Source organism: Agelaius phoeniceus, chromosome 36, assembly GCF_051311805.1.
Source record: "Agelaius phoeniceus isolate bAgePho1 chromosome 36, bAgePho1.hap1, whole genome shotgun sequence".
NCBI classification, from domain to species: domain Eukaryota; kingdom Metazoa; phylum Chordata; class Aves; order Passeriformes; family Icteridae; genus Agelaius; species Agelaius phoeniceus.
Window position 1 is genome coordinate 477077 of NC_135300.1, and position 17812 is coordinate 494888.

General features: G+C 50.1%; 2 protein-coding genes across 2 annotated transcripts; one reads left to right on the top strand and one right to left on the bottom strand.

Annotated features, from left to right (window-relative positions):
* The first annotated feature begins 592 nt into the window (after window positions 1–592).
* OPA3 (outer mitochondrial membrane lipid metabolism regulator OPA3) lies at window positions 593–5464 on the top strand. The gene is made up of 2 exons (XM_077193080.1): window positions 593–785; window positions 4349–5464. Exons 1-2 carry the CDS (start codon window positions 644–646, stop codon window positions 5125–5127), a joined length of 921 nt encoding a protein of 306 aa, XP_077049195.1. The 5' UTR covers window positions 593–643; the 3' UTR covers window positions 5128–5464.
* A 6463-nt stretch (window positions 5465–11927) lies between these two features.
* On the bottom strand, window positions 11928–16926 carry LOC129134608 (putative lipid scramblase CLPTM1). The gene is made up of 3 exons (XM_077193082.1): window positions 16770–16926; window positions 14338–14505; window positions 11928–12348 (listed from the first exon to the last, which is right to left on the bottom strand). The coding sequence occupies exons 1-3, from the start codon at window positions 16903–16905 to the stop codon at window positions 12155–12157; spliced, it is 498 nt and encodes a 165-aa protein (XP_077049197.1). The 5' UTR covers window positions 16906–16926; the 3' UTR covers window positions 11928–12154.
* Between the last annotated feature and the right edge of the window lie 886 nt (window positions 16927–17812).

Genomic DNA, 17812 nt, shown 5'->3' on the forward strand with positions numbered 1-17812 from the left:
GGGAGGGGCCTCGGTGCCACCAGGGGGGTCCCGGTGTCACCCGGTGTCACCAGGGGGGTCCCCGTGTCACCCACGGGGGTCTCAATGTCACCAGGGGGGTCTCAGTGTCACCCACGGGGGTCTCAATGTCACCCAGGAGGGTCCCGATGTCACCCGGTGTCACCCACGGGGGTCTCAGTGTCACCAGGAGGGTCCCCCAGTGTCCCTCAATGTCACCAGGGGGGTCCTGGTGTCACCCTCGGGGGTCTCAGTGTCACCAGGGGGGTCTCAGTGTCACCCAGGTGTCCCCCAGTGTCACCAGAGGAGTCCTGGTGTCACCCATGGGGGTCTCAATGTCACCATGGGGGTCCAGGTGTCCCCCAGGTATCCCCCGACACCCCCAAATCGTGTGGGTGTGTCCCCAAAACAAGGGGGGGGGCGTATCCCCAACACAAGGGGGCGTATCCCAGCTTTAAAAAGGGGCGTGTCCGCGAGCCAAGGGGGCGTGTCCTCATCCAAGCGGGGTCCGCTCGTCCGCCAGGGGGCGCCAACCAGGACAAAGGTGGGGGGGGAGGAAGGACGGAAACAAGGTGGGCGTGTCCCGACTCTCCCCGCCCCCCCCGTCGCCTCCCGTGACGTCATCTCCGCGCGCGGGGCCGGGAGGATGGTGGCGGGCGCGTTCCCGCTGGCCAAGCTGCTGACGCTGGGCGCGCGCCAGCTCAGCCGCCCCCTGGCCGCGCGCATCAAGGCGGGGGCGCGCGCGTCGCCCTTCTTCCGCACCTACATCTGCCTGCCCCCCGCGCAGCGTGAGTGCCGCGCACCTGGGACACCTGGGGACACACCTGGGCTGGGGACACACCTGGGGACACACCTGGGCTGGGGGGGAACCGGACACGGGCACGGGTTGGGGCTGGGATTGGCCTGGGACCCCTCCCTGGAGGGAAGGACAGGGGTCAAGGGGGCCTGGGGACACCTGGGGACACCTGGGGACACTTGGGGACCCTGTCCTGGTTCGGCTTTGGGGGGTGGGATTGGCCTGGGACCCTCCCCTTGAGGGGTCACGGGGGTTTGGGGACACCTGGGGACACCTGGGGACACCTGGGGACAAGGGGGGACCCTGTCCCGGGCCGGCTTTGGGGCTGGGATTGGCCTGGGACCCCCTCCTTGGGGTGTGGGGACACCTGGGCACACCTGGGGACACCTGGGGACACTTGGGGACACTGAGGGGACACCTGGGGACACCTGGGGACATGGGGGGACCCCGTCCCGGTTCGGCTTTGGGGGGTGGGATTGGCCTGGGACCCTCCCTGGGAGGGGTCACGGGGGTTTGGGGACACCTGGGCACACTTGGGGACACCTGGGCACACCTGGGGACACCGGCAGGACTGGGGGGACCCTGTCCTGGTTCGGCTTTTGTGGGTGGGATTGGCCTGGGACCCTCCCCTTGAGGGGTCACGGGGGTTTAGGGACACCTGGGCACACCTGGGCACACCTGGGGACATGGGGGGACCCCGTCCCGGTTCGGCTTTGGGGGGTGGGATTGGCCTGGGACCCCCTCCTTGGGGTGTGGGGACACCTGGGCACACCTGGGCACACCTGGGGACATGGGGGGACCCTGTCCTGGTTCGGCTTTTGGGGGGGGAATTGGCCTGGGACCCCCTCCTTGGGGTGTGGGGACACCTGGGCACACCTGGGGACATGGGGGGGACCCCGCTCTGGGCACGGTTTGGGGGTGGGAGCGGTCTGGGACCCTTTGGGGACATTGGGGACATTGGGGGGACGCTGCTGTGGGGGTCTGGGGGTGGATTTTGGGGGGTTCTCGGGGGGGAATTTATGGGTGAATTTGGGGGGAATTTATGGTTTGATTTGGGGTGATCCGGGGTCGGTTTTGGGGGGGATTCGTGGCTGAATTTATGGGGGATTTCTGGTTGTTTTATGGGGGGATTTATGGCTGAATTTATGGGGGATTTGTGGTTGTTTTATGGGGGATTTGTGGCTGAATTTATGGGGGATTTATGGCTGAATTTATGGGGGATTTGTGGTTGTTTTATGGGGGATTTGTGGCTGAATTTATGGGGGATTTATGGCTGAATTTATGGGGGATTTCTGGTTGTTTAATGGGGGGATTTGTGGCTGAATTTATGGGGGATTTGTGGCTGAATTTATGGGGGATTTGTGGTTGTTTTATGGGGGATTTGTGGCTGAATTTATGGGGAATTTCCGGTTGTTTTATGGGGGGATTTGTGGCTCTGTTGGGGGGAGATCCGGGGTTTGATTTTGGAGGGATCTGGGGTTGGTTTGGGGAGGATTTATGGCTGAATTTGGGGGAATTTTTAGCTGGATTTGGAGGGAATTTATGGCTGAATTTGGGGGGATTTGTGGCTGAATTTGGGGGGGATTTATGGCTGAATTTGGGGGGATTTGTGCCTGGATTTGGAGGGAATTTATGGCTGGATTTGGGGGGAATCTGTGGGTGGATTTGGGGGGATTTGTAGCTGGATTTGGAGGGAATTTATGGCTGGATTTGGGGGGATTTATGATTGGATTGGGGGGGATTTTTTGCTGGATTTGGAGGGAGTTTTTAGCTGAATTTGGGGGAATTTATGATTGGATTTGGAGGGATTTGTAGCTGGATTTGGGGGAATTTATGGCTGGATTTGGGGGGAATCTGTGGGTGGATTTGGGAGGATTTGTAGCTGGATTTGGAGGGAATTTATGGCTGGATTTGGGGGGATTTGTGCCTGGATTTGGGGGGGATTTATGATTGGATCTGGGGGGATCTGGGGGTTGATTTGGGGGGAATTTGTGGTTGGATTTGGGGGGAATTTATGGTTGGATTTGGGGGAATTTGTGGCTGAATTTGGAGGGAATTTATGGCTGAATTTGGGGGGATTTGTACCTGGATTTTGGGGGGATTTGTGGCTGAATTTGGGGGGAATTTTTAGCTGGATTTGGGGGGATTTGTAGCTGGATTTTAGGGGGATCTGGGGAGAATTTGTATCTGCATTTGGGGGGGATCTGGGGGCAGATTCGGGGGGTTTAGGGGTTGATTTTGGGGGGGATCTGGGGGCTGATCTGGGGCGATTTAGGGCTTGATTTTGGGGGGGATTTACCACCACTCCCCCTCTCCTGTGCCTCAGTTTCCCTCCCTGTTTTCCATGCCTTCAGTTTCTCTCTCCCCCCTCTCTCCCGTGCCTCAGTTTACCACTGGGTGGAGGAGATGCTCCCCCTTTATCCGTGCCTCAGTTTCCCTTTCTCGTGCCTCAGTTTCCCATTCCCGTGCCTCAGTTTCCCCCCCATTTCTCTCCCGTGCCTCAGTTTACCACTGGGTGCAGATGCTCCCCCATAGATTCTGCCCCATTCCTGTGCCTCAGTTTCCCTTTCCCGTGCCTCAGTTTCCCCCATTTTCTCTCCCATGCCTCAGTTTACCACTGGGTGGAGATGCTCCCCCATTCCCCGTGCCTCAGTTTCCCTTTCCCGTGCCTCAGTTTCCCCCTGTTTCTCTCCCATGCCTCAGTTTCCCCCTCATTCCCGTTTCTCTCCCGTGCCTCAGTTTCCCCCATTTTCTCTCCCATGCCTCAGTTTCCCCCTCATTCCCGTTTCTCTCCCGTGCCTCAGTTTTCCCCATTTTCTCTCCCGTGCCTCAGTTTACCACTGGGTGGAGATGCTCCCCCATTCCCCGTGCCTCAGTTTCCCCATTTTCTCTCCCGTGCCTCAGTTTCCCTCTCATTCCCGTTTCTCTCCCGTGCCTCAGTTTACCACTGGGTGGAGATGCTCCCCCATTCCTGTGCCTCAGTTTCCCTATTTTCTCTCCCGTGCCTCAGTTTACCACTGGGTGGAGATGCTCCCCCATTCCCCGTGCCTCAGTTTCCCCCCCGTTTCTCTCCCATGCCTCAGTTTCCCCCGTGTTTCTCTCCCGTGCCTCAGTTTCCCCCATTTTCTCTCCCGTGCCTCAGTTTCCCCCTCATTCCTGTTTCTCTCCCATGCCTCAGTTTACCACTGGGTGGAGATGCTCCCCCATTCCTGTGCCTCAGTTTCCCCATTTTCTCTCCCGTGCCTCAGTTTACCACTGGGTGGAGATGCTCCCCCATTCCCCGTGCCTCAGTTTCCCCCATTTTCTCTCCCGTGCCTCAGTTTACCACTGGGTGCAGATGCTCCCCCATTCCCCGTGCCTCAGTTTCCCCATTTTCTCTCCCGTGCCTCAGTTTACCACTGGGTGGAGATGCTCCCCCATTCCCGTGCCTCAGTTTCCCCCATTTTCTCTCCCGTGCCTCAGTTTCCCCCTCATTCCCGTTTCTCTCCCGTGCCTCAGTTTCCCCATTTTCTCTCCCGTGCCTCAGTTTCCCCGTGTTTCTCTCCCGTGCCTCAGTTTACCACTGGGTGGAGATGCGGACCAAGATGCGGCTCCTGGGCTTCCGGGGGGCCTCGGTGAAGCCCCTGAACGAGGAGGCGGCGGCCGAGCTGGGGGCGGAGCTGCTGGGGGAGGCGCTGGTGTTCGGCGTGGGCGGGCTCTGCCTCTACCTGGAGTACCTGCGGCAGGCGGGGCAGGGCCGGCGGCGCGAGGAGCACCTGGACCGGGCCCTGCAGGAGCTCCGGGAGCACCTGGACGAGCTCCGGAGGGAGCTGGAGGCGCTCCGGGGGCGGGGAGGGGCGGGGCTTCACCAGGGAGGGGCGGGGCTTGAGCAGGGTGGAGAGGGACACACCCAGGGAGGGGCGGGGCATAACCAGGGAGATGCCCAGGGTGGACACGCCCAGGGTGGACACGCCCAGGGAGGGGTGGGGCATAACCAGGGACAAGCCCAGGGAGGGGCGGGGCATGGCCTGGGAAGGGATGGACACGCCCAGGGAACCTCAGGTCACGCCCAGGGTGGAGCTGGACACGCCCATGGAAGCTCAGGCCACACCCATGAAAGCTCAGGCCACGCCCAGGGTGGAGCTGGACACGCCCATGGAAGCTCAGGCCACGCCCAGAATGGGGTTGGACACTCCAATGGAAGCTCAGGCCACGCCCCCACCAAAGCTGTGAATGGCGCTGCTGGATCTGGACACGCCCCCACCGGATCTGGACACGCCCCTGCTGTGATAGGCCACACCTCTGCTGTGACAGGCCACGCCCCTGCTGTGACAGGCCACGCCCCCCCTCATTAAAGCCGCTCTGTGTGTTCTGTTCTGTGCCTTTAAGGGGCGGGGCTAACTCAGAGGGTGGGCGTGGCCAGTTGGGACATGGTCATTTTGCAGTGGGCGTGGCCAAGGCGATGGGGCAGGGCCGCTTGAGGAGGAGTGCCGTGATTGGTGGGCGGGTGCTGATTGGTCTGTGGAATGGGCGTGGCTTCCTCTGAGGGTCGGGGGCGTGGTAACTCAAGCCCCGCCCCCAATGCACAAAAAATTTACATTTTTATTTAATTTTTTTCCCGTGAAAAAAAAAAACATTTATTGGTGTGAATAAAGTGAAAAACCCAAAACTGACTTAAAAAACGCCCCAAAGTGGGGGAGGGGGGAGGGGGAAAAGTGGGGGAGGGGCTCCCCTTTCCCCCCCTCCCCCACGGTGATGGGGGGGGAAGGGGCACAGTGTGGCACTAATTAATATTTAATAATTAATAATTGTTAATAATTAAATAGCGAGAGGGGAGGGGCTTGAAACCCCTCCCCCTGTCTCGCGTCAGAGACCCCTCCCCAAATTTGGGACACCCCAAATCCCAGACTCCTCCCCAAATTCCCAGACTCCTCCCCAAATTTCCAGACCCCTCCCCAGATTCCCAGACCCCTCCCCAAATCCCAGACCCCTCCCCAAAATCCCAGACCCCCCCCACACCGGTTCCAGTTTGAGCCGCTCCAGGTCCAGCCCATTCTGGGGCTTGGGGGGGGCTGGAACGGCCGATTTCATCCTGGGGGGGGGGTGGAAATAAAAATAATGAAAATAATTAATTTGGGGACCCCCTCCCCAAAAAAAAAGGTAAATTCACTCGATTTTCACTCTGATCATCAGGAGGGTCAGCGGTCAGCTCTGCCATGACCAGGGCACGAAGGTCTGCATAAAACCGTTATAAAATGGTTACAAAAATAGTAATAACAATTAGAGCAATGATAATTTGGATAATTTGAATTGGGACGATTTGAGACAACAAAAACAAAGAGTTTCGGGCGTCCGGGTGCCTTTTTCTGGGCAGCACGAGCCCGATTAGGGACCCCCCGTTAACAGAGGATTAACCCTTACAAGCACTAACCTGTTGCATATTCACACACCTCATACACGATGCATAAATTCCGTTCAGACTCAGGATTCCGTGTTTGAATGGGATTTATCTGCCTGCCCTGTATTTATTACAGCAGCTGTCGTGTTCCAGCCTCCTCCTCCTCCTCCTCCTCCTCCTCGTTGCCCGGTGAAGGGTTACGCCCCGCGGAGGGATCTCTCGGTGATGCGGCTGTGCCGCATCAAGGTCCGGCAGCGGCAGGGGCGCGGAAGGATACACGCAAGCCGCTGCAGTTTTCCGCTGCTGTGGTGCTGTGTTCGGACCCGGTGGCGGCGGGAGCGGCGTGACAGGGCACAGGGATGCCGGCTGTGGCTGGACAGCAGCACGCAGCGGCTCGGAACTGGGACCGGGCTGTACCAGAGCTGCGGTGAAAGCAGCGGCGGGGTGGCGGCGGCGGGGCTGTGGAGATAGAACTGCGCATGCATGCGGCTGATCCCGGAAGCAGCGCTGTGGTTCGATGAGGTGGCATGGAGTGATATCACTGGTGCTGGGGTTGTAGCAACTGCGCATGCGTGGGTTCCGTCACTAGGGCAGCGCAGGCAGTCATCATGGCGGCGGGCGGGCCGGGGGGTGCAGGAGGCGGCGGATCTGCGGGAACGGGAATGGGGCTGCGGCTGCGGCCGTGGAAGGGAACGCCGGGACGTCCGTGGTTGCAGGAGGCGGCGGAGCCACGCCATCCAGCAGCTCTGAAGCGGGAGGGTGCGGTGGGGAAGGCGCGGCTCGGCCCGTCATGCAGCGGCAGCGGCAGGAGAGGGGAAGCGACCACGGGCGGCGCTGACGGGAGGCTGGGCTGGAGTCTGCGGCACCAGCATGGGGTGGCTTGGGTGGCTGGGGCGCCCCGGTAAGACAGTCATTAAAACACCCTAAAAATTATTTTAAAAGCCCTGAAAAAGCCCTAAAGGTATCCTAAACATTTCCAGAGAATTCCTAAAAGACTCCTGCAAAAAAAGCCCTAAAATATCCCTAAAAATCCCTGAAAAATCACCTGAAAGACCCTAAAAAACTGTTTAACCCCTACCTGTAACACTGTGGTCTCCAAACATCATCTCTACCTATTAATTGGGGTAACTGCAAGACCCTCAAACACCACCAAAATCACCAGCTTGAGTTGGTCTGGACAGAACCAAATAAAATAAAATAAAAAGCTTTATAAATAGAAAAATTAAAAATAAAAATTAAATAAAAATAAAATAAATGCTCTAAAAATGGGAAAATAAAAAATTAAATAAAATAGAAAATTAAAAAAATAAAAAGCTTTAAAAATAGAAAAATCAAAACTAAAAATTAAATAAAAATGAAAATAAAAAAATAAAAGAAATGCTTTAAAAATAGAAACATCAAAACTAAAAATAAATAAAAAATAAAAAATAAAATAAATGCTTTAAAAATAAAAAAACCTAAACCTAAAAAGTAAAAAAAAATTGAAAAAAAGCTTTAAAAATAGAAAGATCAAAAATAAAAATAAAATAAAAAATAAAACAAATGCTTTAAAAATAAAAAAAATCAAAACTAAAAATTAATTATAATTAAAAATAAAAAAATGCTTTAAAAATAGAAAAAGCAAAAAGTAAAAATGAAATAAAAAATAAAATTAAAAAAAAAAATAAATAGTTTAAAAATAACAAAATTAAAAATAAAAATTAAATAAAAATAAAATTAAAAAATAAAATAAAAATATTTAAAAATAGAAAAATAAAAAATAAAAATTAAATAAAAAATAAAAAATAAATACTTTAAAAATAGATAAAGCAAAAATAAAAATGAAATAAAATTAAAAAAATAAAATAGTTTATAAATAAAAAATGAAAACTAAAAATTAAATAATAAATAAAATTTAAAAATGAAATAAATGCTTTAAAAATAAAAAAAATCAAAACTAAAAATTAAGATAAAAATAAAAAAAAATTAAAAATGCTTTAAAAATAGAAAAATTAAAACTAAAAATTAATAAAAAAATTAAAACAATAAAATAAAAAGATTTAAATACGGAAAAATAAAAATAAAAATTAAAAAAATTAAATTAAAAAAATAAAATTAATTAAAAATTAATAAAAAACAAAATCAAATCCGTAAAGTTGCTGTAAAGTACCATAAAAGTTCCATAAAAAGTGGTGCCGTAAAGCGACACTGTCGTAAAACTGCCGTAAAGCGACACTATCGTAAAAGGGGCGCTTTACGGCAGTCGCGCTTTACGGCGCCTTTTACGACAGTCGCGCTTTACGGCACCTTTTGCGACAGTCGCGCTTTACGGCACCTTTTACGACAGTCGCGCTTTACGGCGCCTTTTGCGACAGTCGCGCTTTACGGCCCCTTTTGCGACAGTCGCGCTTTACGGCACCTTTTACGACAGTTCTGCTTTACGGCAGTTTTGCGACAGTCGCGCTTTACGGCACCTTTTACGACATCCGCGCTTTACGGCACCTTTTACGGCAGTCGCGCTTTACGGCACCTTTTACGACAGTCGCGCTTTACGACACCTTTTACGACAGTCGCGCTTTACGGCACCTTTTACGACATCCGCGCTTTACGGCAGTTTTGCGACAGTCGCGCTTTACGGCACCTTTTACGACAGTCGCGCTTTACGGCCCCTTTTACGACAGTCGCGCTTTACGGCAGTGCCGCTTTTTGCGACACTTTTACGACAGTCGTGCATTTCGGCACCACCTTTTTTGGAACTTTTATGGTACTTTACAGCACTTTAGCGATTTTATTTTGTTTTTTATTATTTTTAATTAATTTTATTTATTTTATTTTATTTTTTATTTTTATTTTTAAAGCTTTTTATTTTATTTTTTAATTTTATTTTTTACTTTTTGTTTTTTATTTTTCTATTTTTAAAGCATTTATTCTGGTTTTTTAATTTTATTTTTTCATTTATTTTAATTTTTCTGTTTTTAAAGCATTTATTTTGTTTTTTTTATTTTATTTTGTATTCAATTCCTATTTTAAATTTTTCTATTTTTAAAGCATTTATTTTATTTTTTAATATTATTTTTTATTTTTTAATTTTATTTTCTATTTGATTTTTATTTTTTATTTTTCTATTTTTAAAGCATTTAGTTTATATTTTTAATTTTTTATTTTATTTAATTTTTCTATTTTTAAAGCATTTATTTTATTTTTTACTATTATTTTTAATTTTTTTAATTTTTCTATTTTGAAAGCATTTATTTTATTTTTTTAATATTATTTTTTATTTAATTTTTGTTTTTTCTATTTTTAAAGCATTTATTTTATTTTTTAATTTTTTTATTTAATTTTTAATTTTAGCTTTTCTATTTTTAAAGCATTTATTTTATGTTTTTTATTTTATTTTTTAACTTTTCATTTTAATTTTTCTATTTTTAAAGCTTTTTATTTTATATTTTAAGAACAATTTTACGACAGTCATGCATTTCAGCACTTCCTTTTATGGAACTTTTACGGTACTTTAGAGCACTTTACAGTTTTTGGTTCTGTTATTTATTAATTTTTAAATTTTTTTTAAATTTCATTTTTAACCTTTATTTTTAATTTTGCTATTTTTAAAGCTTTTTATTTTATTTTTTATTTAATTTTTATTTTTAATTTTTCTATTTTTAATGCTTTTTATTTTATTTTTTTAATTTTATTTTTTACTTAATTTTATTTTTAGTTTAACCTTTATGGGTTTTTTTTCTCCGTGCCTCAGTTTACCACTGGCTGGAGTTTTCTCCCCCTTTATCTGTGCCTCAGTTTCCCTGTCATTCCCTTTTTTGTGCCTCAGTTTACCACTGGCTGGAGATGTTTTCTGTGCCTCAGTTTCCCTCCCCATTCCCCATTCCCTGTGCCTCAGTTTCCCTTTCCTGTGCCTCAGTTTCCCCCTGTTTCTCTGGGCCTCAGGAGGAGCGCCATGATTGGTGGCCGGTGCTGATGGCTCGGTGGAGTGGGCGGAGCTTCCTCCGAGGAATGTGGGCGTGGCCATTCAAGCTCCACCCCCCCGAACCCAGAAATAAATTTACATTTTAATTAAAATGTTTCCTGTAAAAAAACCGTTTATTGGTGCAAATAAAGTGAAAAACCCAAAACTGACTTAAAAAACGCCCCAAAGTGGGGGGTGGGGGGAAGGGGGAAGTGGGGGGAGGACCCCTCCCCAAATCACCGGGACCCCTCCCCAAATCACCGGGACCCCTCCCCAAATTAACGAGACCCCTCCCCAAATCACCGGGACCCCTCCCCAAATCACTGGGACCCCCTCCCCAAATCACCGGGACTCCTCCCCAAATCACCGGGACCCCTCCCCAAATTAACGAGACCCCTCCCCAAATTAACGAGACCCCTCCCTAAATTAACGAGACCCCTCCCCAAATTAACGAGACCCCTCCCCAAATCACCGGGAGCCCCCAGGACCCCCCCCAGCTACCGGGATCCCTCCCCAAATCACCCGGACCCTTCCCCGAATTACCGGACCCTCAGGACCCCTCCCCAAATTGGGGCTTCCTCGTCCCTGGAGCTGCTGCTCCACCCGAGGGAGAACGGCAAAAATTGGGAAAATCCCCCAAAAATGGGAAAAATCCCCCTAAAAATGGGAATAATCCCCCTAAAAATGAGAATAATTCCCCCCCCCCCCCCCAAAAAAGGGAAAATCCCCCCAGAAATGAGACACCCCCCTCCCCAAAAAGCGGGAAAAGCCCCAAAAAAAGTGGCTCAAATCCCCCAAAAATGGGAATAATCCCCCCAGAGAGGTGGGAAAAACCCCCCGAAATATGTGAAAACACCTCAAAAAAGTGGGAAAATCTCCCTGAAAAAGTGGGAAAACGTCGCCAAAAAGTGGGAAAATTCCCTCTAAAAAGCAAGAAAAGCCCGAAAAAGGTGGGAAAATTCCCCAGAAATGAGAATAATCTCCCCAGAAATGGGAAAATCCCCCAAAAATTGGAATAATCCCCCCAAAAGTGGGAACATCCCCCAAAAATTGGAATAATCCCCCCAGAAATGGGAACCCCCCCGCAGCAGGAGCGAAAGCCCGGAAGGAAACAAAAACCCTGAATTGTTTTTGGGGTGAAATCAGCTCTTTATGGCTCCGTGGACACTTTTCCTACCACACCGGACAATGGGATGGATGGAGCACGACGGGGACGCGACAACACCGGGAGGTGACACCGGACACCGGGAGCAGGGAGGGGACCCGGGAGGTGACAAAACCCCCCCAAAAACCCCCCCAAAATCCCATCTGGCCAATGGGAACGCGGGAGGGGAGGGGACAGGAGGTGAGACCCCCTAAGACCCCCCCAAAAACCCCAAAACCCCCCCAAAATCCTGGCTGGCCAATGGGAACGCGGGAAGGGCGGGGACAGGAGGTGACACCCCCCAAAACTGCCCCAAAACCTCCCAAAAACCCCAAAACCCCCCCAAAATCCCATCTGGCCAATGGGAATCCGGGAAGGGCAGGGACAGGAGGTGACACCTCCTAAGACCCCCCAAAATCCTGGCTGGCCAATGGGAGCCCGGGAAGGGCAGGGACAGGAGGTGACACCCCCCAAAAACCCCCCAAAAACCCCAAAACCCCCCCAAAATCCTGTCTGGCCAATGGGAACCCAGGAGGGGAGGGGACAAGAGGTGACACCCCCAAAACTGCCCCAAAACCTCCCCCAAAATCCCGTCTGGCCAATGGGAACCCAGGAAGGGCAGGGACAGGAGGTGACACCCCCCAAACCCCCAGAAACCCCCCCAAAATCCCGTCTGGCCAATGGGAACGCGGGAAGGGCGGGGACAGGAGGTGACACCCCCAAAAACCCCCCAAAAAACCCCAAAACCTCCCCAAAATCCCGTCTGGCCAATGGGAACCCAGGAAGGGCAGGAGTGGGCCCCGCCCCTTCCCCGCCCCCTCCCCTCCCCCATCATGGGGGTGGGGAAAGTTCTGGAAAGTTCTGGGTGCGTGTGTGGGGGTGGGGGGGGGAGGGGATTTTTTATATTTTTTTATATTTTAATTTTTTTTTGTTATTTTTTAATCGTTTTTTTTTGTCCTCGGGGGCGCCGGGGGGCGGCGCCGGGGGGGAGGGGCGGCCCGGGGGGGCTTCCCCGGTGCCCCCGAATTCGTTGACGCGCGTGGGGTCCACGCGGTAAATCCAGCGCTGGTACAGGTAAATGAAGAACACCACGTCTGGATTTTGGGGGGAAATTGGGGAGTTTGGGGTCATTCGGGGAAAATTTGGGGTTTTTGGGGGTCAATCGGGGAAAATTGGGGATTTTTGGGGGGTTATTCTGGGATTTTTGGGGGTTATTTGGGGGAAACTGGGGATTTTTGGGGGTTGTTTGGGGAAAATTGGGGAGTTTTTGGGGTTATTCTGGGAAAATTGGGGATTTTGGGGGTTAATCGGGGAAAATTGGGGAGGTTTTGGGATTATTTGGGGAAAATTTGGGGGTTTGGGGGGTTGTTTGGGGAAAATTGGGGATTTTTGGGGGGTTATTTGGGGAAAATTGGGGAGTTTTTTGGGGTTATTTGGGGAAAATTTGGGGTTTTTGGGGGTTATTTGGGGAAAATTGGGGAGTTTTGGGGGGTTATTCTGGGATTTTTTGGGGTTATTTGGGGAAAATTGGGAGTTTTTGGGGTTGTTCAGGGAAAATTGGGGAGTTTGGGGGTTATTCAGGGATTTTGGGGAGTTTGGGGGTTATTCGGGAAAATTGGGGATTCTTTGGGGTTTTTTCGGAGTTATTTGGGAATATTCGGAAATTATTTGGGGTTGCTTGGGGTTTATTTGGGGAAATTTGGGGTTATTCAGGAATTATTTGGGGTTATTCGGGGAAATTTGGGGAAACTTTGGGGGGAAATGGGAAATGGGTTTATTTGGGAATATTCAGGAGTTATTTGGGGTTTATTTGGGGAATTTGGGTTTTATTTAGGGTTATTCAGGAACGATTTGGGGTTATTTGGAAAATTTCATCTCAAATCCCCAAAATTCCACCTGGAAACCCCAAAATTTCCCTCTCAGATCTCTTGAATTTTGTTCTAGAACCCCTAAAATCCCCCAAATTTCCCAAAAATCCCCCAAAATCCCCCAAAATTCCTCCATAGCATCCCTCAGGCAGCCCATCCTGTACATCACGGGCGTCTCCTCCGGAACCCCAAAACTGCCCCTCAAATCCCCAAAATTCCCTCTCAAATCCCCCGAATTTCCCTCTAGAACCCCCAAAATCCCCCCAAAATCCCCCAAATCCCCCAAAATCCCCCAAATTCCCCAAAATCCCCCAGATTCACCCCAAAACGCCGCTCACCATCCCTCAGGCAGCCCATCCTGTACATCATGGGCGTCTCCTCCGGAACCCCAAAACTGCCTCTCAAATCCCCAAAATTCCACCTAAAATCCCCAAATTTCCTTCTAGAACCCCCAAAATCCCCCCAAAATCCCCAAAATCCCCCAGATTCACCCCAAAACGGCGCTCACCATCCTCAGGCAGCCCATCCTGTACATCATGGAACCCCAAAACTGCCCCTCAAATCCCCCAAATTCCACCTAAAATCCCCCAAATTTCCTTCTAAAACCCCCAAAATCCCCCCAAAATCCCCAAATCTCCCCAAAATTCCCCCAAAATCCCCGAATCTCCCCAAAATCCCCCAAATTTGCCCCAAAATTCCTCCATAGCATCCCTCAGGCAGCCCATCCTGTACATCATGGGCGCCTCCTCCGGAACCCCCAAATTCCCTCTCAAATCCCCCGAATTTCATTCTAGAACCCCCAAAATCCCCCAAAATTCCCCCAAATCCCCCCAAATTCGCCCCAAAACGCCGCTCACCATCCCTCAGGCAGCCCATCCTGTACATTATGGGCGTCTCCTCCGGAACCCCAAAACTGCCTCTCAAATCCCCAAAATTCCACCTAAAATCCCCCAAATTTCCTTCTAAAACCCCCAAAATCCCCCAAATTCCCCAAAATCCCCCAAAATCCCCAAAATCCCCCAAATTCACCCCAAAACGCCGCTCACCATCCCTCAGGCAGCCCATCCTGTACATCATGGGCGTCTCCTCTGGAACCCCAAAACTGCCTCTCAAATCCCCAAAATTCCACCTAAAATCCCCAAATTTCCTTCTAAAACCCCCAAATTCCCCCAAATTCCCCAAAATCCCCCAGATTCCCCCCAAAACAGCGCTCACCATCCCTCAGGCAGCCTATCCTGTACATCATGGGCATCTTGATGACGAAGGCGAAGAGGTCGTCGATGAAGGTGTTGAGGGCCTTGTAGGTGAGCATGCGCCAGGGCAGGTGCGCCACCGACTGCAGCTTGTAATTGATGAACAGCTGCGGGGTCATCGTGATGAACCCTGCCCGGAAAAGGGGAGTTAGGAGCCTTTTGGGGGATTTAGGAGCGTTTTTGGGGGATTTAGGAGCGATTTCGGGAATTTTTGGGCTTCGCGAGCGATTTTGGGAATTTTGGGGTTGAAGGTGTTGAGGAGCCACGGGCTGGAGCTCATTGTGGTGCTGAATCCTGGGGAAAAACTGAGATTTGGGGATGGTTTTAAGGGATTTAGGAGCGTTTTTAGGGGATTTAGGAGCCTTTTGGGGGATTTAGGAGCGTTTCAGGGGTTTGGGAACAGTTTTGGGAATTTTGGGGTTGAAGGCGTTGAGGCAGCCCCAATGGGAGCCCATTGTGGTGATGAGTCCTGGGGAAAAACAGGATTTGGGAATGGTTTTAGGGGATTTAGGAGCGTTTTTAGGAGATTTAGGAACGTTTTTGGGGGATTTAGGAGCGTTTCAGGGGTTTGGGAGCGATTTCGGGCATTTTGGGGTTGAAGGCGTTGAGGGAGCACCAACGGGAGCCCATTGTGGTGATGAGTCCTGGAATAAAACTGAGATTTGGGGAAGCTTTTGGGGATTTAGGAGCATTTTTGGAAGACTTAGGAACGTTTTTAGGGGATTTAGGAGCGTTCTGGGGGTGTGGGAGCGATTCCGGGAATTTTCGGGTTGAAGGCGTTGAGGGAGCCCCAATGGGAGCCATTGTGGTGCTGAATGCTGGAATAAAACTGAGATTTGGGGATGGTTTTGGGGGATTTAGGAATGTTTTTGGGAGATTTAGGAACAATTTGGGGGTTTCTGAGGTGGTTTGGGGGTTTGGGAGCGATTTCGGGCATTTTGGGGTTGAAGGTGTTGAGGCAGCCCCAATGGGAGCCCATTGTGGTGCTGAGTCCTGGGGAAAAACAGGATTTGGGAATGGTTTTAGGGGATTTAGGAGCGTTTTTAGGGGATTTAGGAACGTTTTTAGGGGATTTAGGAGCGTTTCAGGGGTTTGGGAGTGATTTCGGGAATTTTTGGGTAGAAGGTGTTGAGGCAGCCCCAATGGGAGCTCATCAAGGTGATGAATCCTGGGGAAAAACTGAGATTTGGGGATGGTTTTTGGGGGATTTAGGAATGTTTTTGGGAGATTTAGGAACAATTTGGGGGTTTCTGAGGTGGTTTGGGGGTTTGGGAGTGATTTCGGGAATTTTCGGGTTGAAGGCGTTGAGGCAGCCCCAATGGGAGCTCATTGTGGTGCTGAATGCTGGAATAAAACTGAGATTTGGGGATGGTTTTTGGGAGATTTAGGAGCATTTTTGGAAGACTTAGGAACGTTTTTAGGGGATTTAGGAGCGTTTTTAGGGGATTTAGGAGCATTTTTGGGGGTTTGGGAGCGATTTTTGGGGTTTGGAGGTGAAGGTTTCAAGGGTTTGCGGGTGAGGATCCACCAGAGCAGGAGCTCGGAGTGGTGGTGATGAATCCTGGAGGAAAAAATCGGAATTTGGGATGAATTTAGGGGATTTAGGAACGTTTTTAGGGGATTTGGGAGCAGTTTTGGGGGTTTGGAGGTGAAGGTGTTGAGGGACCACGAACTGGACCCTGTAGTGATGATGAATCCTGGAGAAAAAACTGGGATTTGGGAATGGGTTTTGGGGATTTAGGAACATTTTTTGGGGGATTTAGGAACATTTTTGGGGGGATTTAGGAACATTTTTTGGGGGATTTAGGAACATTTTTTGAGGATGTTTGGGGGAATATTTTGAGGACATTTCCAGGGCTATTTTGGGGAATATTTTGGGGACATTTCCAGGATATTTCAGGAACATTTTGGGAATTTTTCAGGGATATTTTGGGACGATTTGGAGAATTTTTCAGGGATATTTTTGGGACATTTCCAGGGATATCTAAGAAATATTTTGGGAATATTTTGGGAACATTTCAGCAACATTTTGGGAACATTTCAAGGGATATTTCAGGAATATTTCAGGGGCATTTCCAGGGATATTTCATGGATATTTTAGGGACATTTCTAGGAATATTTCAGGAACAATTTGGGAATTTTTTAGGGATATTTTGGGGACATTTCCAGGGGTATTTCAGGAACATTTTGGGAATTTTGGGGACTATTTTGAGGATATTTCAGGAGTATTTCAGGGATATTTTGGGAATATTTCAGGAACAATTTGGGAATTTTTCAGGGATATTTTGGGAACGTTTTGGGAATTTTTCAGGGATATTTTGTGACTATTTGGAGGCTATTTGGGGACCATTCCAGGGCTGTTTCAGGGCTGCTGTGGGAGCTGTCAGGACTCACCGAAGGTGAGCAGGAAGCCGTAGAGCATGCTGAGCACCCAGGAGTACCAGCCCTTGTGCTCCAGGTACAGCAGGCTGTACACGGCGTAGCAGCCCAGCAGCGGGAACAGGATCCACGACAGGTACCGGAACGCCATCTGCAAAACCCCAAAAACCCCTCAGAACGGGCGGGTTTGGGGCTTTTTGGGGGTTTGGGGCTGGTTTGGGGTCATTGCGGTACCGGAACGCCATCTGGAAAACCCCAAAAACCCCTCAGAACGGGGTGGATTTGGGGCTTTTTGGGAGTTTGGGGTTTGGGGGAGTTTGGGGGAGTTTGGGGCTGGTTTTGGGGTCATTGTGGTACCGGAACGCCATCTGCAAAACCCCAAAAACCCCTCAGAACGGGGGGAATTGGGGCTGTCTGGGGGTTTGGGGGGATTTGGGGCTGGTTTGGGGTCATTGCGGTACCGGAACGCCATCTGGAAACCCCAAAAACCCCTCAGAACAGGGGGGTTTGGGGCTTTTTGGGGGTTTGGGGCTGGTTTGGGGTCACTGTGGTACCGGAACGCCATCTGCAAAACCCCAAAAACCCCTCAGAACGGGGGGGATTTGGGCTTTTTGGGGGTTTGGGGGGATTTGGGGCTGGTTTGGGGTCATTGTGGTACCAGAATGCCATCTGCAAACCCCAAAAACCCCTCAGAACGGGGGGGATTGGGGCTTTTTGGGGGAGTTTGGGGTCATTGTGGTACTGGAAGGCCATCTGAAAACCCCAAAAACCCCTCAGAACGGGGGGGATTGGGGCTTTTGGGGGTTTGGGGGGATTTGGGGTCATTGCTGGGATTTCTGAGTTAATTCCTCGTCCATTTGGGGGCCATTCCTGGGAATTCTGGGGTCCATTTCCCACCCATTTGGGGCCGTCCCTGGGAATTTTGGGGCCCATTTCCCACCCATTTGGGGCCGTCCCTGGGATTTCCAGGGGATTTTTGGGGGCTCCCATTGGAATTCCGGGCCCATCCCGGGGCTCCCACCCTGGGGTCCCATCCCAAATGATTCCCAAATGATTCC

Coding starts and splice junctions, on each gene's coding strand:
- OPA3 (XM_077193080.1), top strand. CDS start 644: ATGGTGGCGGGCGCGTTCCCGCTGGCCAAGCTGCTGACGCTGGGCGCG. Junction 786..4,348: donor CTGCCTGCCCCCCGCGCAGC/GTGAGTGCCGCG, acceptor CCCGTGCCTCAG/TTTACCACTGGGTGGAGATG.
- LOC129134608 (XM_077193082.1), bottom strand. CDS start 16,905: ATGGCGTTCCGGTACCTGTCGTGGATCCTGTTCCCGCTGCTGGGCTGC. Junction 14,506..16,769: donor CGGCTTCCTGCTCACCTTCG/GTGAGTCCTGAC, acceptor TTTTCCGGGCAG/GGTTCATCACGATGACCCCG. Junction 12,349..14,337: donor GATAGGCTGCCTGAGGGATG/GTGAGCGCTGTT, acceptor CCCAAAATCCAG/ACGTGGTGTTCTTCATTTAC.